The 20,031-nt window shown below is 36.8% G+C and overlaps 1 protein-coding gene across 2 annotated transcripts in view; it reads left to right on the top strand.

The window, feature by feature from the left end:
- The first annotated feature begins 8,410 nt into the window (after positions 1-8,410).
- The window catches only part of RCSD1 (RCSD domain containing 1), a 36,075-nt gene continuing 24,454 nt past the window's right edge, over positions 8,411-20,031 (top strand). Inside the window, exons 1-2 of one of the 2 annotated variants that reach the window (XM_087721475.1) lie at positions 8,411-8,642; positions 9,550-9,632. In XM_087721475.1, the coding sequence (XP_087577601.1) occupies positions 9,615-9,632 (18 nt within the window). In that variant the 5' untranslated portion in view covers positions 8,411-8,642; positions 9,550-9,614. The remainder of the gene's footprint in view (positions 8,643-9,549; positions 9,633-20,031) is intronic. The other variant, XM_014063095.2, reaches the window with a different exon arrangement.

Here is a 20,031-nt window from a genome sequence, read left to right as displayed (position 1 = left end):
AATTGATGTTAGCCTGTGTATTATGTGAACAGTTTGTGTAGTTTGTAATTAAGTGAGCTGTTTGAACCTAAAAAATCATTTTAAAAAAACAGTTTAGCTAATCATAAGTATTAATGTAAATAAAGCCATTCTAAGGCAAAACACACAGTATGGTTGGTTTATGCCTACCTACTGTAGCTTTTAATTAGAGTTCATTGGTACATTTGGGAAGTTCAGCCTAGCAAGTAAGTTTCATCAGAATATATTTGTTAATTTCCATAATGGAAAAGTGAAACAAGTGATACTTTCCCCTTTTAAAAATAACCATTTATCTGAAGTGATGTAGTGAGTGCTATTTAGAGTATATTAGTGGATAATAACATGCACTCTGAGTAACCCCTCTGAAGCTACATTATGTTAGAGGTTAGTACTTTGATGGACAGCACCACAGATTCCAAGGCTGATGATGGAATTGTTTTACAATAGTCTACAACATTGCCAAGAAACTGCATGGATGCAATTACCAAGTCTTTGGTGTATTTTTAAAAAATCCTTCCCAAGCCTGATGATGGAATTGTCTTATAATAGTCTACAACATTGCCAAGAAACTGCATGGATGCAATTACCAAGTCTTTGGTGTATTTTTAAAAAATCCTTCCCAAGACTTAGTAGTAGCTTGGGGCATTGACTCTTGAAAGAAAGCTGACTAAACTGTAGTCTTAGTATCAATAAATCCTATTGATTTTGGAGTGGGGGTTGTATTCTTAGGAGATAATCAACTGCATGAATTTAATTTAAAATGCTTATGCCTGTATAACCCACCCACCCCCAACAATTCTTTTTTTTTTTTGTAGCAGGGAGCAAGAAAACATCCTAAGGTGGTCTGAGACTGTAGACTGAAGGAAAGCTCACTGATCATGGAAAACAGTCTTTCAAGAATGACATGACAAGCAGTGGACGTTTAGCCAATTATCAGTTCTTTACAAGTAGGGGAATTCCACTTGCTTTCCTCTCTTCTCTATTCCTGTTGTATTATTTCTGTAGATGTAGACTGTAAACCTGAATAGAAGAACTGGTTTGGTTCCGACATTAATAAGTGGCTTGTTAAATGACACCTAGAGTCAAACATCACCCTAAGCCAGTGATGGCGAACCTTTTTTGGCTCACGTGCCAAAAGCGGGGGGAGCAGGGGGGTCATGTGTAGGCGTGCCACACCCATAATGCTATGCGCATGACCCCAGCACGTATGAGCACACGACCAGCGCTCCCCCCATTTTTGACGTGTTTTTTTCACCCTCCCCAGGCTCTAGAGGCTTTATAGGCGCCTGATAAGGGTGAAAGCAGCCCCCCCCCCCCCGGAGGCCCTCCAGGGCTTCAGGAGCTTCCCTGAAGCCTCCAGAGTGCAAAAAAATGGCCTTATGGGCAAAACAGAAGTTCAGGAACATACTTCTGGTTTGCTTGTAGGATCATTTTTTGCCCTCTGGAGCCTTCAGGGAAGCCTCCTAAAGGCCCCTGAAGCCTCCGGAGGGCTAAAAATGGTCCGACAAGCAAACTGGAAGTATGTTCCTGAACTTCTGGTTGCCCATAGGGTTAGTTTTTCATTCTCCGGAGGCTTTAAGGCAGCCTCCGGAGGGCGAAAAATGATCTCAAAAGAAGGCTGAAGTCAGCTGGCTAATGCACTCATGTCTGCTGGCCAGCTAACAGGGCAAGCCTTGCGTGCCCTGACAAATGGCTCTGTGTGCCACCTGTGGCACACATGCCATAGGTTCGCCATCATGGTCCTAAGCCATAAAGAGAGGGAGCAATGATTTCTTATTCTCCTTGTGGGCTGCTGAAGAAAAGATACACTTTACAATGTCTCTAGAAATCTACAGAAGGATAAAATAGGTACCTTTGCCCTTAAGACTCTTCAATAACCTATTTGATCCTTAAACTGGCAATATAAAATTTGCTGGAAGTACAATATGGGACATCCCAAACCTTCCTCAGGAATGCTTGGGAAGGCATAGGTGCATTCTGGTTTGCCTGTCCATGCCATAAATCATGGTTATAAATTGCAGTGACTGTGTGAATACAAGCTAAGCACAAATCAGTAAAAACTACATCATTGCTTAGTGTAATGTGTATACTCTGTTTTCTGTTGTCCCAAAGGACAAAAGTAAATTTAATGAACTTGAGTGACTTACAGTAGCAATGATTTCCTGCAGAACCAAAGAATTCCAGAAAATGGTTGGATAAGCAACCATCACTAAGATTTTCCTGCCTCATGCAGGAGTTTGCCCTAGATGGCTTATGAAATCTTTCCAGATTTTGATTCTATAAAATGGGGCATCATTTTAATCAATTAGTTTAATATAAAATAAATTATAGGTCCAGTTTTAACAGATATTAATAGCTTTTTTTTAAAGTCATCAGATTTTTATTTTCTTGGAGTGATGCTCCATTATTAGATACAGTAGTAAGTATGTCAAAACCTCTGCACATATTTTCATCAGTAATATTACCTAGCAACAACTTTATCTTGCATAATCTCTTCTACTCCATTATCACAAGAGGGTGCTATTTCCATAGTTTGGAATTTCAAAGCAGAGTTGATACAAAATACTGTATTCTGAATAAATGTGGAACAGTACCTGGCAAGTTTACCTGGCTTCCCATTACAAAAGTACTTGCAGGCAAGGGAAGAGTTACTTACTTTCCAGGAGAGGAACGAAGTTAGTGAACAGAAGAAAAAAAATGAACTGAAAAGTTAAACAAATACAGAATTTCAAAGACCTCCTATTCTCTGTCACTGTTGAACAATTATCTGTGGCTAAGAACCACATTTTCCCTGTTCCTGAGTATTAGACATACATATCCATTAATCAGAGATTGTATATATGATCATGGAATTGCGCCCACCCTCCATCTTCCCACTCAGGCAATGAAAGAAAAGTTTTTAGTGTTTCGGGATTATTGTTAAAACTTTATTATGACCAAAAATAGTTAGCAGAACAAAAGAAAACATAACCTTTAAAACCAGTAAGGAATATGGTGTTGCTGCTTCCATATATTTAAGCAATCAGTATAAATGGATTCATATCTATCAAACAGAATATTTGTTTTCATGTTCATGTGTGCGTGTGATAAGAGATAGTGTACACATTTCCTATCCTTTTCTGATGATCCCTACAAAAGGCAGAATGGTAGTCCATGTTGTCAGTGCCTCGCTGATACTGTTTCACCTTCTTCACCTGGGAATTGCCTTTTCAGTGTAGTGGGGAATAAATATCAATATGCACCTAACATTTAGGCTGCATTTATATGTTGCATTTTTTTCTTTTTCACTTTGATTTATTTTATATTGGATTTCCTCTATTATCTCTTCTACTTTTCAAGCAGTTCGAAGCTTCTTGAGCAACTTTTAAAGCCAAATGAAGCTTTGAAATAAAATAGGCCACAGCACATCTATTTTCCTTCAAGATATATAAATGTACATTCCATTAGGGATGCAGATTTCATGGCCATTGCAAAATATATGCTGCTACATTGCTTATGAAATTTATTCTGCTGTGGCTAATCCAGCACTCTGAAAACTTTCTCACTGTTGGATACCAACCCTATCTGGCTAATCTCCTTCCTCTGTCCAGATATCAGCCCTTTAATGGAAAGCCAAACTTCTCTCTGAACAATCTGTTTCCTTTGTGAGTTGAGCCAGTCCAGCCCTTGAGTGTGACAGCAATGTTCCGTCATAGAAACATCTGTCTTCTTTCAGATACTATTGTTCTTGTCCTGGTCTTAATGCTCCATTAGGCAATATAGTTATAGATTGTATCTGTGCCATGTTCAATGGAATGAAATATTTGATGTTTCCATCTTTCCTCTTCCCCATCTGAGTTTTTCCTACCTGCTCTACAGAAAGTGCAACTTATCTATTTCTCCCATAATCAGTCTTTTTCCCCCTTGTAGATTCTTTCTCTTTCTCTAGGAAATGCTGACTTATAAACTATCAACTTTCTCTTTATGTGCCAATTCATTAATATCTATGCCTGTCTTATCACTATTTATGGTCAGTTAGACAAATTCTGTGCATGTGAAAGGTAGTAAATTACTTTTTGGAATTAGACAGATAAAATTGAACGCTAATATACTCTTGTGTGAAAGTTTCATATTTAAGAGTATTACCATTGTAATCATCTATAGCAAACATTTCATCTTCTTTCATAGTAATTCAATTAAAAAGTAGATATGTTCCCACATATGCAGTGAGTACAGCCAAACATCTTGCTAGCTATAAATTCTGAAAATTGCAGTCTCAGCGGAGTCAACAGAAGCAGTCAGATTGGACAAAACTACAGCACGGTATTCAGAGTTCCTCTTTAATATGCTGGTGTAAAAATAATATGCATTTTAGAGCAGGAAAAAACCTTGCTGTACACTAAATTGGGTGAGAACAGATTGTATGCAAACAATGTATTTTGTTCTGAGGATAGCTTTCTGTTATAAGTAACCTGGTTCCTTCAAAATTACATTTCAGGAATCTGTCAATGCTCTCTGTACTGTAGAATTGTTATGTTCCAATGTACTTAAAAACAGTTGCTCAAAAGCAGCAAAATTTTCTAAAGCATCTCTACTAGCCTCATTTTCTTCAGATAAATACACAGAAAGCAAGTAATTTTTTAAAGATGCTGTTACCTAATCTTTGGGCCCAAAAACAAATTTCTCATACTACGAACAGCCTTTATTCATTTCCTGTTGGGATTATCTGAGAAGGGTTAAAGACTTACAACACTCAGGTCAAAACAGGATGTTGGCTTCTGAGTTCATTAAGCTAAAAAATGCAAAGCTCTTTCTGTTACTGCATCTTCTATAAAAGTGAGGTTCCTCGCAGTTAAGCTTAAATCTGGTGACTTCATGGAAATGGTGACAGAACCACAGGAGAACTCTAAAAAATTGCTCTATTCTTTTTTCAACACCTTAGTGGTTCTGCTGCTGGCCAATGCTCTCAACATAGCAGCTGGTGTATCCTTGCTCAAAACATTATCCAATATGGAATGATTTCCAAATTTAATGGCTGTTATTATACTATTTCAGAAACATACTTGTTGAGCAGCTCATGATACCTTTTTATACTTTTATCCCAAATAAGCATGGCTGTGTGAAGTGAAATATACACTGGACAGTAATATGTTTGTGAATGTTTGCAAGTTTCTATTGTAACAAATTTAGAATTATTTGATCTATTGTGTAAAAACATAATAGAAGAATAGGAAAGTATAATAAGAAATTTAGGAAAAAAACCTCATGTCAGTTTTAATCAACGCTGTTATTTCCTGAAAGGTTTATTGCAGGGAAAAAGAAATTCCATATTCTTTTTTGCCACTGATTTAAATATAGACCAAGTCATGTTTTCGCATAAACTGTGCAGTTTCTGAATTTCAGAGTCTATACCAGTATCTCTGATGTAATGCATAGTTACAGAAACTCCCATGCTATTAACCATGTTTGCAGACAGAGGGGAGAGAGGGAAATGAATCTGGATTTTAGGAAGAAAATGAACATTTGGGGGGGGGGGTGTAAACAGGGAAATGAATTTGGATTTTAGGAAGAAAATGAACATGGGAGGCTGTAAACAGAGGAATGAGTTAGGGACTGCTTGAACCAGGAATAGGACAAAGGGGAATGGGACCATCAAGTGGCCATTCAGCTTAAGCAATAAGGAAAAGAAATCTAGTTTTGCTCCTTTTTTCAAGTGCAGAAAAAGAAACAAAGCTAACTGCACACAAACCGATATTATGAGATCAAGTAGTTCCAAAAATGGCTTCAAACTGGCTTAAAGTTATCATTAGATGTGGCCTTAAAGTTAAGTTGGACAGGTATCAAAGACAATATCAAAGGGACATTTGTTGGGCATAATATAGAATCTCCTGCTTGAGTAGAGGTTTAGGAGACCTCCAAGATTCCTTCCAGCTCTGTTATTTTGTTAGATCACCCAGCTAATAGACCCAAGATCCCCAACTCCTGGTCCATGGCTCATACCGGGTTGTGGCTTATTTGCAACTGGGCCACAAAAGTGTTGGGCTAGCACGCATATGTGCATGTGCAGCTGACTCATGTAAGTAGTAGGCTTGCACTTATGCATAGCTTGACTTATGCATGCACAGCTCAACTAGTCGAGTTACGTGTACATGTGTGCACGTGCTGGTCCGCTCCCCGCACGAGTCAAGCTATACATATATGGTGGTCTATCATTCACGTTCCTTTCTTTCCCCTCACAGCTGGGCCATCAAACCGCAAAGTTTGTGGATCACTGTAATAGACTTCAGGAGACCTGAAGACTAATATAACTGAGATATCAGTTTTAAAAAGGCTGGCATGTAGGAACCCAATAAGTTAAGAATTGTAGTCCTCTAAGTAAATAGGCTAAAGTGGACACAGTAACAAAAAATCAGACTATGAGGGCAGATAAAATTGCTCAACTGAATTCACTTTTTTTCACAGCTGTTCCATTTCTGCTTCTTTGTGCTTATGTTCTGAGGTTTAGTAAGAGTATATTGGAAAGAAATAGTGTCATAGTCACCATTTTCCTGATGCCATGTAAACTATGTTTGAAAAAAAGGACACACTTTTCCTTTCCTTGCAAGTATCATCAGCTGTGGAGCATATATATCTGTGATAAGACTAGGCCCATCCTGACAGAAAATATCCTTCTGATATTTTCTAGCATTGCTTATGTTCTTTTGTAATAAAAAGAAACACTGAGATGTTTCACTTGGAAGCGACCAAAGGAGATATTTATCATTTCCTCCCGTGAGAGGTTTGTTCTCACTGGAGATGTGTTTACTGATATCCTAGCTATATTTATTTATTGACCCTCTCTTCTCATCCTGGAATCCTCCTTTGCCCTTTTTTAGTCTGGTGGAAAATCCTAGGATTTAAAACTTTTCCCTCCGAGGCTACTTGGATTTAAATCAAAATAAAACCTCAGAAGAACTGCACAAACAATTGCATCAGTGGAAATTATCTTGCACCTTTGAAATCAGAGATATATTTGCCAGAAAGACAGCTGTGGCAATGACTAAAAGCACACACACCACCAAACTACTTCTGCTTGCATGCTGTTAAATGTTACGAGAACTTCGGAAATATCTACTTCCTGTTTACTACACATAGCCATTATTTTTATGTGTTAAATGATGCACATATGAAAACAAAACATAGTATTTTTTAAATGTGAGACTTAATTTGAAGATATTAAAACATAGAATAATCAATGCTCAAATGTGAGAGTCCTTTAAGTTTGAGGAAAGGTTAAGTGGCCCTTATGCCACCCACCCATCATTGAAGCAATAAATCACAAGTAATTTATTGACCTAAAAACTCAGTGATTCTTTAAATGCAGAAATGGCTTTAATTAGCCTAATTACTTTGCGGAAAAGATAGCTATTTCCTAATTTATGATTAAAGTGCCACCACTAAACAGAATTGAAATGGTTCAGACTCAATTTTTTTAAAAGTTCAGCACATACTTTTTAAACGATACTTTCTGTTTCTTTTTCAATCAGACAAACAAGGAAGAAACAGAGGTTACATTATTTCTTATACCAGTGGAAAACATTGTTAGGCTAGACAGACAAGAGAAACTTTCTGACATTCTCCTGATTCCATTCTGGAAGCTGATTTGCTGGAGTGACATTTGGCAGAGGTGCAAAGGGTATTAAACATAACTTGGCATGTCTCCCTCTGTCTCTTTAAAGTTAGTCTTTCCCAATCTGGCACCCTCCTGATATGTGTGATTACAATTCACATAGCATGACCTTTTGCTGTCCTGGTAAGGAATTATGAGAGCTATAAATCAACAAAACTGGAAGACACCAGATTGAGAAAGGCTACTCACATGTGACCTAAAAGAACAGTTTGTAGAACACCAATTTACAGGATTTGCAAATATAAACATCTGCAATAAATGGCAATTAATATTGCCATGCCAAAATGTAGAGGTTTCTCTACCCCACCTTATCCTTCTTTAAGGTATTTGTATACCATCTGAGACAATTAAAAGATGGCTCGCTAAAAGCCTTATGCCTCATCTGTTGGATTATGGTTCTGGAATGTGGCCTTAACATTGCCTTAATACTTCAAACTAGTAAATACCCTCTTCTTTTGCTTGTTGGATTAAAGAAGAGAGATCCAGAAAACTATGGAAAAATAGTAGAACAAAAGCCTCTACCGGAAAGAAAGATGTAGTAAGAAGAGGAAGTAGAAAATTGAGAAATAACGAGAAAGTCAAAAATAGGATGCATAACTGATTCTGTCTTGCTCTCTCTTCTCTCCCCTCACTCCTGGAAAGGCAGTATCTGTTTAGTTTTGCGTCTAAATTTAAACCTTGATTGCTTTGTCTCCCTAAACACCCGCTCTCCCCACCCTCCCTTCCTCTCCTCCTCCAGCTCCCCCCCCCCCAGCATTTACAGCAGGCCACATAGGACTCTTGACAGTTTCTAAGCTAAGCTGGAACTTGGATTTTTACACTCCCAAGCAGTGTTTTCTTATTCTTTTCTTTTTCTTTTTTCTTTCCCTGCCTGGTCAGAAGCCTTGAACAAACAGAGGAAATAAGGGGAAAACAAAACAACGGGATGGGGGAAGAAATACTTCCCAAGACCATCACACACCTGCACAACAGAGAGGTAAACATAATTTCTTTTTTGCTTCCTTTCTTATTTAGCTCTGTGATGTTTTGGAACTTTGAAATAAACATAGTTAAATCTTAAACAGCCCAAATAATCAAGGCTATCAAGCTTGTACCTCAACTGCTTACTCGTTAATGGGCAATAATGTTAATGTGGGGAATTAAATACCATTTTTTGTCCTTCTCAGAGAATTTTGCCTTTGAACCAGGTTAATTTTATTTGACTCAAAGCATCTGTATTTCTTCATAAGAAAGTCCATATTTAAGTTAAATAACTGACATTTGGTTTGTCTTGAAACTAATTATAATATATTGGGAGAGAATTTGGCAATTCAGTTTTAATAGTTAGCATATTCACAAAAGCTATTGCTCAGGTTGAAGTTCCCTTCTCTGATTCAAATGTTATCTTTTGTATTCTTAGTCCTCATATCATTGCTCTCAATTTCTTATCATCTTTTCTTGGTTCATACATACAGTACTTAGCAAAGCTTCTTCTACTTCATATTACCTCACAACACACAAATCCAACATGTCATAAAAACAGCAGTAGTCAAGTTTTTTTCTTATTTGAATTGTGTGGATATCTAGATTCCAGGAAAAAGGTTGCAATTCTGTACTGGTTATATTAAAAACACATTCTCATTTATAAGAACTTTAGTAATTGCAATGTAGAAAAAGTTTAATGCATTGCAATTCTGTCAGAAGGACTTAATATTGGAACTTTCTACATATAGCATCTCTTTCTTTTAATTACTGATTTGTCAGTATCATATTAATATATATTTAAATGGATAGCTTGGTACTAACTAATTTGAGAGTTGATAATCTACTGATCAGGACATAAAAACATGTCTATGAAAATATGAAAAGAACACAAAAATCATGTTCTTGTTTTATATTTCAAGGCAGGAGGAAGAACATATTAGATCTTTACAAGTCCACATATGTCCAAAAGTCCACACACAGTGGCATGCTGACAACTGACTGGGTACTTTACTTATGAAATGGTTAATAGCTAGGCTGATTTGCTATTTATTAAATCTGTTGTTTAGATCTGTTATATATTTGAAAGGATTTATCTACTTTTTAGCTAGCATTCTCATGATTAAAAAAAAGGAAAGTGAAGATACATATGCTTATCTAATTCCGTTATTCACTTAATTTGTAAAATAACTAAAAGAAGCTAATGTGCACCTTGATTTATTTAGTGAGAAAGACTAATATTTACAAAATAAGATTTCAGGATTGAGATTATCAAAATTTGGTATTATTTAAGGAGAAAATAGTTGTAAATCAAATTGCATACTGAACCCTTAGATTTTGTTTTCTATTTGACCTTTTGACCAAAGAATTGACCAATTATTTGCTGGATTTACACATAATAATAAGTTATAATTTACTTGTTTGCTTTTTGCTAAGTGTGATTAGTAAAACACTCATCCTGGCTTAGTGTTGTATACAAACCAAGTCACGATGGTCTGTTCAACAAAACATGATTTTAAAAATCATGAGAATCAATTGATTCAAATCAATTTAATTAATTTCAGATTATGTGTGAATTCAACCTTTATCAGCCCTTATTTGTTAAGATATTATTTGTATTATTGTTATTCATTCATGTATTGGAGCATGAATCATGTCTAGATTAGTGCTTTTTGTAAGTATTCATGAAAAGAAAAAAAATGAACTTTGCTCAGTGTTTGTATAAGCCAAAATATTTCTGAATGTCCACTTTCAAAATTCTGATGTTTTCATAAATTTGAAGGCAACAGCAGATTGGATCAGAGATTTATCAATTTAATCTTTAAAAAGATTAATTTCCTGTTTAGAGAATCATATGCAGAAACCAGCTAGCATAGCTTATAAATATCTGTGGGCTTTGTCAGAATGCTCCTTGCCTTTTTACTGTCCTGTGGTAAAATCATCTGAAAAAATAAATGTGGAGAACTCAAGATAGATAAAAATTAATCAAGAAGAATTAATCCATAACCTAAATTTAAACTCGTGTGATTGTCACATGTCCACACAAAGTAACAAGAAGGGGCCAATATGCCATCACAATGTAAGCTCTGCCCCTTTTGTATGTGCATACGGAAGAATGTCTCTCGAGTGACATTTTTCATACTTCACAATGTTGGTTCCTCCAGAGAACATGGGATGATAATAGCTAAGCGGCTAGGCATGTTAGACTCTGAACTTGTACAGGAAACCACCATGGTTAGAGTCAAGATAGAATTTAAGAACTTCTTTCTCTAGGAACCATTCCCCAATTTTAAGATTGCTATGCCAATCTTCTAGAATTCAAAGTGCATCATAGATCTTTGTGGTTATGTGGCTATGAAGTAGCGGAAGTTTGAATCAGGTGACAGACATAAACTACAGTTAGTCCTCAACTTAAGACACAATTGAGTCCAACATTTATGTTGCTAAGTGAGAAATTTGTTAAGTGAGTTTTGTTCCATTTTATGACTTTTCTTCCCACATTTGTTAAGTGAATCACTGCAATTATTAATTTAGTAACACAGTTTCATTTAAGTTTCACTTAAGTGAATCTGGTTTCCCCATTGACTTTACTTGTCAGAAGGTTGGAGAAGGTTCACATGACCCTGGGATCCTACTGAGTCCTAGTGGACAACCATTTAAATATGAGCCAGCAGTGCGCAGCAGCTGCCAAAAAAAGCCAACACAGTTCTAGGCTGCATAAACAGCAGGATAGAATCAAGATCACGTGAAGTGTTAATACCACTTTATAATGCCTTGGTAAGGCCACACTTGGAATACTGCATTCAGTTTTTGTCACCACGATGTAGAAAAGATGTGGAGACCCTAGAAAGAGTGCAGAGAAGAGCAACAAAGATGATTAGGGGACTGGAGACTAAAACATATGAAGAACGGTTGCAGGAACTGGGTATGTCTAGTTTAATTGAAAGAAGGACTAGGGGAGACATGATAGCAGTGTTCCAATATCTCAGTGGTTGCCACAAAGAAGGGAGTCAAACTATTCTCCAAGACACCTGAGGGTAGGACAAGAAGCAATGGGTGGAAACTAATCAAGGAGAGAAGCAACTTAGAACTGAGAAGAAATTTCCTGACAGTTAGAACAATCAATCAGTGGAACAGCTTGTCTCCAGAAGTTGTGAATGCCCCAACACTGGAAGTCTATAAGAAGATGTTGGATAGCCATTTGTCTGAAACGGTATAGGGTTTCCTGCCTAGGCAGGGGGTTGAACTAGAAGATCTCCAAGGTCCTTCCAACTCTGCTATTGTATTGTATTATTGTAACTGTCATAAGTGTGAGTCAGTTGTCAAATTTCTGAATGTAAATCATGTGACCAGGGGGATGCCATAGTGGTAAGTGTGAAAAAGGTCATGTCACTTTTTTCAGTGCTGTTGTAACTTTGAATGGTCATTAAGTGAACTGTCCTAAGTTGAGGACAACCCGTACTTCTGATAAACTGGTGGGGAGATCCTGGCCGATATAATTACACAATTACACAATAAAAAAAACTTCTTCACAGATTAGTCTTAACATGTATAAGCACTGAATACAGACACTTTCTCTTCTCCTTATGCCAGCCATTTAATTTGCTTTCATACAGTTGGACATGATTCAAGATAGATTCTTCAGATATTTATGTTTCCCAAAAATTATATAAAAGGAAAGGGTATGAAAGAAATCTGTAAATGAACTTCAAATATTTCCCATGAATTGCCTTATGGAAAGAAACATTGTTTATGCTATCTTGTGTTATATAGAAAATTATAACAACAGAATTTGCAAAATAAATCAAACTGATGACTCATTTACACCACTGTCCTATCCGTTGTATCTATTTATTACCACTACCCCAAATCAATGACAGTTGCAAGTAGTAAATTTAAAATTGTAATATATGAAGAAGAACACACGTAATTGTTAAATAGTGAAAATAGTAATTAGCAGAAGTGTGTCACTATAGATTATGCAAATAGAAATTGTCATTTGAGTATAGTACACAAATGCCATCTATTATTTCTGAAATAAAAGGGAATAAAGATAATGGTTCCTTAGGAATACAGCTTCCTAAAGAAAGTAACTATGCTTTGAAGTTTGCTTTGAAGAACTACAGTAGGTTTCCTTTTGGAAAATATAGAAAGCAAAATAAACAAAGCATCAGAGCAGAATATTTCTTATTAATCCAGCCAACAGCTTGGTATTCCTTTTTAAATTTTTATTTATTAATTAATCAAATTTATATGAGTTATGAGTTATGAGTTATGAAAGTTTATTTATATGCCGCCCTTTTCCCTGGGGGGACTCAGGGCGGCTTACAACTCAAGGGGGGGTCGCCGGATACTCCTCAAGGGCAGCCCCATGTAGAGCACGTTGCAGTACTCCAGCCTAGATGTCACAAGTGCACGAGTGACTGTTGTGAGGGCCTCCCGGTTCAGGTAGGGGCGCAACTGGTGCACCAGGCGAACCTGGGCAAATGCCCCCCTGATCACAGCTGACAAATGGTGGTCATATGGCTACAAATGTCACAGTAAATGACCCTGAGTGGTGTACAGCAATCTAGTAAACAGTAGAAATATAAAATTTGCATACCATTCATTATTTAAAAGTATAAAAAAGTATAAAACTAAACTAAAACAGAAGGAAACCAATAGGCAGAGGAATATAAATATTAAGGGAGCCACCTCATTCGTTTACTTGTCCCCTGGGGTCCTTAGATCTGTTGAAATATCCAGGTTTTGAGGGATCTTTGAATACTCAGAAATGATGGGGCTGAACTCATCTCTGAAGAGGAGGAGATTCCACAGTGCAGTGACCATGGGAGAAAAGCCTACCATCTTTAGCCCATCAAATGAAGTTTCCTAGAAGAGGCAACCCATAACATGTTCATTCTATTGGATCTGGTAAGATGGGCAGATGAAACCAGGAAGAGGCGGTCCCCTCAACTAACCCAGTCCTATGCTTTTGGTAAAATTTAGTATGTTTTCCTTCATTTTGTAGAACCATCTTTGAATTTTAATCATGTTGCACTAAAGATAACATTGTGGGTATCTCAAAGAATTGAGGATACTCATTCCAAACAAGATGAAGCTTAATGTTTGCAACAGCTGTTGCCTGCTGTAGAAGGAAAGAAATTGGTAATATTGTTTGTCTGGTGGAATATAAATTGATATAGTTCCAAGATCTGGATATTTCTAATTTCGGTCATCGCTAGAATTGTGTGAACCATTTGGAGAAGTGTTTCACAAACCTACCAAAGTAGTTCCCAGGGAACCCAGGGAGGCACATATCCCCTTAAAAAGCAAGACAGTTATTTTAAAGGCTTCCCCAGATTGTCTGAAATTGCCACCAAAGCAAAACTGGCAATAAAATCTCCTTAGCCTAATTACAAGAGAAAGGAAAAGAAGGTATGTGTCTTTGGAAAAGAAAAAGCAAAGCTAACAAAATACATCTCAGTTTCATGCCTCTTAATTTAGTCTGGGCCACTATGTGGAAATGTAAAGGCATTTTCTCTGAAATTGAAATATTAAATGAGTTGTCATTAGCCACTGTGACCTTTTAAAGGTAGAATTCCATTCTATATGTAAAATTCCAAATCAATATGGGCTAATTATTATTACAGTGACACATTAGGGTTGGAATCACATCGTATATTAAACCATGGTTTATTTTACTATTTATTAAATACTGTTAGCCAAGTTCATTTGATATCCTAAATGATTGCAGTTGACAGACTTTATTCCTGTGACAAATTCCAAAACACTAAGCAAATCAAACAAAGCAGATTTTGTTTAACAAGGTATATGAACACTGTCTATCAGTCAATATAGACAGCTCCGCATTCACAAAAGCTGATTGTATGACTATAGACCACAATCTATCATTTGATGCAACAATTTACACATAGACACACACCCTACTGCATATACTCATATAGCTATTATGGATATAGATTTATAACTCATCGATCAAACAGATATAATGCATTGAGGAATGTAACTGAAATCATCCATAAACCATTTTATCTTCTTGAGAATGCCCCAAAATATTGTTCATCTAATAATTTGCAGTTACCTTTGCCCATCCTTAGCATTGTTATTCAATTCTGAATGGAACTTTTGCTCAAGAAAGCATCCATAAGATTACAGCTTTTATAGATTGTTTGAAAAGGAGATATAGATCTAGCAACAGAATGAGTTGACTTCCTTCCTCCCTTTCCCATACTAGTTCATGTGTGGGTGTGTGATTGTGTGATTGTGCCAGATCCCAGATTCCTTCTGTTCCAGTTTATTTGAAGCAGGGGGAAGGCTGGATCTGATGTGATTCACTGGTACAGGAAAGGAGTTCAGATTCATTCCTTTTAGAGGAGCCTTTATCTATTGTTTAATATAGTTTCTTTTATTATAGATAGCTTTAAGAACCTTTTTCTCATAGTATTTCCAGATGTCGTATGGTTTCAAGTACAGAGGAAATATGAGAAAAATATATTACTTAGATCTTAAATAATATTAATGTAAAGGCACATTCCTGTGTATGCTGCTAGTTACTAAGAAACTTACAGTAGAACAGATTCTCTTTCTCATTTAGGAAATGCTATAGATATAGATATAGATATCTGAGAAAAGAAGTGCTGTATGGGATTTCTTGCCTTGCTTCCTTGCCAGGATTAAAATTGCACATCTTTTGTCATCATGAAGCAAAAAACAAAAATAAAATCCCATATGCTCCAAATAGCATTTACTTCACTATGAAATAAATTCTGTTTGGAGCATACAGCTTTTTTTATTTTTGGCTTTTAAAGGATAACAAAAGATGTGCAATTTTAATATTGGTTACTATTCAAAACTTTTAGAGGACCTGCTGCAGAAGCCATGTATGTTAAATCACACAGTAGCCCTTGATGACAATGTGAATGCCAAGACTCAGTACTGCTTAAGAATGTACCAATGTTACAGTAACAATGATGCTTCATTGTAAAAACATTATTTTTGTCAGGGTGATTAATCAGTAATTAACCAGTTACTAAGACCATAACATAACTTTTATAAATTATTAAATGGTTGACATGTCTTTTTAATCATGGATGGTAGCTTTACCCAGGAATAGAAAAAGAAACAGCAAAAGCTGTGCTCTAACATTCTTTAAATTGTAATTCTTAAATTGTGATGTTTTAATCTGTTTTACAAAATTGCAGTATATAGTCTATGATAGTTAATGAATTCTTTAGAACAAGGGTCCCTAACCCCCAGTCCATGGACGAGCATTGGGCCGTGGCATGCTAGAAACCGGACCATGCAAACAAGTGAAGCCCCAGCACATGAAACCACACCAGAAGTGGTATTCAACAGGTTCTGACCAGTTCTGGAGAACTAGTAGCAGAAATTTTGAGTAGTTTGGAGAACTGGTAAATACCACCTCTGACTGTCTCTGGGTCCCCATTTATTCTCTGCCTCCCGAGTCCCAGCTGATCAGGAGGAAATGGGGATTTTGCAGTAACCTTCCCCTAGAGTGGGGTGGGAATGGAAATTTTACAGTATCCTTCCCCTGCCATGCCCACCAAGCCATGCCATGCCATGTCCACCAAGCCATACCCACAGAACCAGTATTAAAAAAATTGAATCCCACCACTGAACCACACTCCCTCCACTTCACAGAGAAATCTGTCTCCACAGAACTAGTCCCTGTTGTCCAAAAGATTGGGGTCCGCTGTTATAGAACCTAGAAAAGTACATAGCTTCGGTTCCACCACAAAAGCACGTAGGACAAAATCGCGCTCGACAAAAGCGCGCTGTGATGACGTCACAGCGCGACGAAAAAGTTCGAAAAATGTAAAAATAAAGCGAAAACCTTACCCTAAGCCCCCCAAACCTAACCCTAAACCTAACTCTTAACCTAACCCTAACCCTAACCCTAAACCTAACCGTTAAAGTAACGAAAAACCTAACGCTAACCCTTAACCTAACCCTAACGCTAACGCTAACGCTCTAAAGCTAACGCTAACCCTTAACCTAACCCTAACCCTAAACCTAACCCTTACCTTTATGTGAATCGGCTTGCTTTAATTTAATTTTTATTAATGTTTATTTGAATTTTTCGATCTTTTTCGTCGCGCTGTGATGACGTCAAAGGCGCGATTTTGTCGATCGCGCTTTTGCCGTCCGCGCTTTTGACGGGTCACGCATAGCTTCAACCTAAATTAATCATTTTATTAGCAGATACTTGAATTGACATGTTTAAAATAAAAGGCTAGCCTGGTCTTCATAGAATATAAATTCATTCAGGGTCTTCTGGGCAACATCTTGCTATGTGTAATAAGACCATTCTTGGAATTTCTAACTGGAAAAAATAAATGCATTAAGAACAACACTGTTTCCTTTTTAAAAAGTGAATCTTCTCCTTCTCTCTCTCTCTCTCTCTCTCTCTCTCTCTCTCCCTCCCTCCCTCCCTCCCTCCCTCCCTCCCTCCTGCCCTCCCTCCCGCCCTCCCTCCCCTCTCTGTATATACACAATTAGCATGTATGAGTTCAGTGTTGTTAATAGAGTTGGCAGAGATTCACTATATCCTGATATTCGTCATAGCTTAGTGGTGGCCTTTGCCACCTGGATCCAGAAAAAGAAAGACAACATGAAATCAGACCATTTAAATAATGGGGTTGTGTCTAATCAGTTCTGAAGTGTAATAAATAAATAAACAAAGAAATAGTGGCATTTACAATCCAATTAAACCTGGCTCTCTTTTCCATCATCATGGACAAACCATTTATTTAGAAGATGCCAAACTTTAGTGGATACTTTAGTTTCTTACTAAAGAAGGTACATTTGTTAGATGTGACCTGCTCATTGTAAGATAGCATACAGCATTTTCCAATGTACTCTAAAATATGAATAATCAAACACATCATTTCAGATAATCAAGCAACAGTTGTCTAACAAGCAACATATTCATGAATATATCAAAAATATATTGGACATCATAGGATTCAAGAAAAAATACAGTAACTTTCTTGAGGGTGGGGAAATTTTTCTTTGGTTTTTGTGTTTTCAAGTCAATCTTGACTCCTGGCAACTGCCTACAATTTTCTTGGCAAGGTTTCAGAAATGGTTTGCCATTGCATCCTTCCTAGGAGCAAGAGAGAGAGTGACTGGCCTAAGGTCACCCAGCTAGTTTCACACTTAAGGTGGGACTAGAAGGCACAGTTTCCCAGTTTCTACCTGGTGCCTTAATCACCACATTATAACTTTGGGTTTTTTCATATATTCTGCTTACAATTGAACTTAAGCTAAAATTGTTGTCAGATTGAAGCTTGACTCCTGGTAACTACTTGGATACTGTACAATCATTGCCAAAAGCAAGAAGTGTTTTGCAATTGAATTTTATGATGTCCTGGTCTAGCTTCCAGCCCTAGGATTCACTGATGGTCTCCCAAAGACTTACTTAACTTTCAAGTCCAGCTATCTGCTGCAAACATTGTAACTTGCCAGTTTCTATTTGCCAATTCAAAAAAGTAGAAAAAGACACAGCTTTTTCTAAGGCATTTTCTCTAAACATTAGCAACGAACACTTTACTACTGAAACTCTTTGAGTGCCAAAGATTATTGGGTGGTTAATGAATGTCATTTCCCCATTCCTCTTTAATTCCCTTTTGAATTCCAATTGAAAATACAAGAAACCTCTCAAAAATGCTGTTCTGTCAGTTGATATGTTGGAATACTTATGGAAAATGTTCTCTGAATATTTATTGAATATCACATTGCAAACTTTTGACAACAGCTCTTGAAGTTTTGGTGGTGATCTTCATCAGTTGTATTTAGAGATGCCATAGACTAAACTTGCATCTTTCTGCATGTGATGTAGTGATGTTTAGGTAATTCAAAATATTTCTCTTGGATCTTGGCTATCTTAAATGTCTGTGCATAAATAATGCTACCTGGCTATTGAATTGCCATTTAATAAATGTGATAAAGTTACCAATATACCTGATACGTATTTATTGTTTCTGAATTTTATTTTCAGATTTCAATCTTGTAATGTTTAGAAAAATCAGCTTCTGAAATTTATTTTTATTTCTTGGAACATTGCAGTGAACTTTGACTGAGGTTTGACTATATATTTATTGTGCTATGCAGCAGGTGCTATGCCTTTTTGGCAGGGTGTCAATCAAGCTTTGCAAACCATGCTGACTTTGGCTACTGGGAAACATAGCTGTTGACTTCAACATAGCTGCAGATTCTTTTTTCACTGTGGAGCACTAGCATTTTCCTCCTTTTCCTTCTTATTCATCTATTAACGTTGTTTTCTTACTTATCTAGTAAACTGGAGGAACCCAAGCTTCAATATTTTATGTTATACTTTTACATTTTATTTGTAGGTTTTGAAGAAACTGCAAATATGAGTCGACGTGGCTATTAACATGTGGTTGTTTGGGTCTAAACCAGTTCTCTCTGGTAAACCATGTTGTGCAATGTAGGTTGCAAATTTTAAGAGAAGATTTACTTCACTCCCTTCTACTTAAAGATAGTCCCGGAAAAATTGTGTTTGTAGATATTCTGTCTCTGTGTTCCTTTTACATCTCACTTCTGCAGACTCATGGGGGAGTGGGGTGATAGCAATATCAATAGCAGTTAGACTTATATACCGCTTCATAGGGCTTTCAGCCCTCTCTAAGCGGTTTACAGAGTCAGCACATTGCCTCCACAGTCTGGGTCCTCATTTCACCCACCTCGGAAGGATGGAAGGCTTAGTCAACCTTGACCCGGTGAGATTTGAACCACTGAACTGCAGATAACAGTCAGCTGAAGTGGCCTGCAGTACTGCACCCTAACCACTGCGCCACCTCGGCTCTATATGTGATGGTGGAGTGGGGGTTGGCATTTAAAAATGGGAAAACAAGGTTGGCATAGGAAAATAATAACTTGTTGGTCGTAAGTGGAAAGATTTAAAAATGGCCAGCATGTTAAGGTGAGTCCAGTGGAGTAGCTCACTTCTCCAGTCATCCCATGCAAACAGAGTCATAACTTTTTTAAAAACTCTAGTAGGTTACATTGGCTCTGTAATTAAATGATGTGAGAATGTTTTTGCTGTACTGCCTTTGTCTGTTTAAAAGTATTCTAGTGACAGGCAAAGGATATCCATCTGAAGTAACCTACATAGTTTATGAACAAACCACAGTTGTCTCTATGTTATATAAAAACTCCTTGCCAGGAGAGGTACAGTGGTAGAATTAAAGAAGTATTCTGTTGTAGCAAACTATCTAATTATTTGGAAATATGTCTTCTCAAAAATAACTCTTATTAAGGCAAATTATTACTAAGCATTATTTATTTATTTATTTATTTATTTATTTATTTATTTATTTATTTATTTATTTATTTATTTATTTCCAAGGATAGCAGGG

Source organism: Thamnophis sirtalis, unplaced genomic scaffold (assembly GCF_051295495.1).
Source record: "Thamnophis sirtalis isolate CommonGarterSnake01/CBP01778 unplaced genomic scaffold, rThaSir2_p1.2 scaffold_8, whole genome shotgun sequence".
In the NCBI taxonomy this organism is placed as follows: domain Eukaryota; kingdom Metazoa; phylum Chordata; class Lepidosauria; order Squamata; family Natricidae; genus Thamnophis; species Thamnophis sirtalis.
The sequence above is the reverse complement of the archived record's forward strand: the minus strand, read 5'-3'. Positions and strand labels throughout refer to the sequence as shown.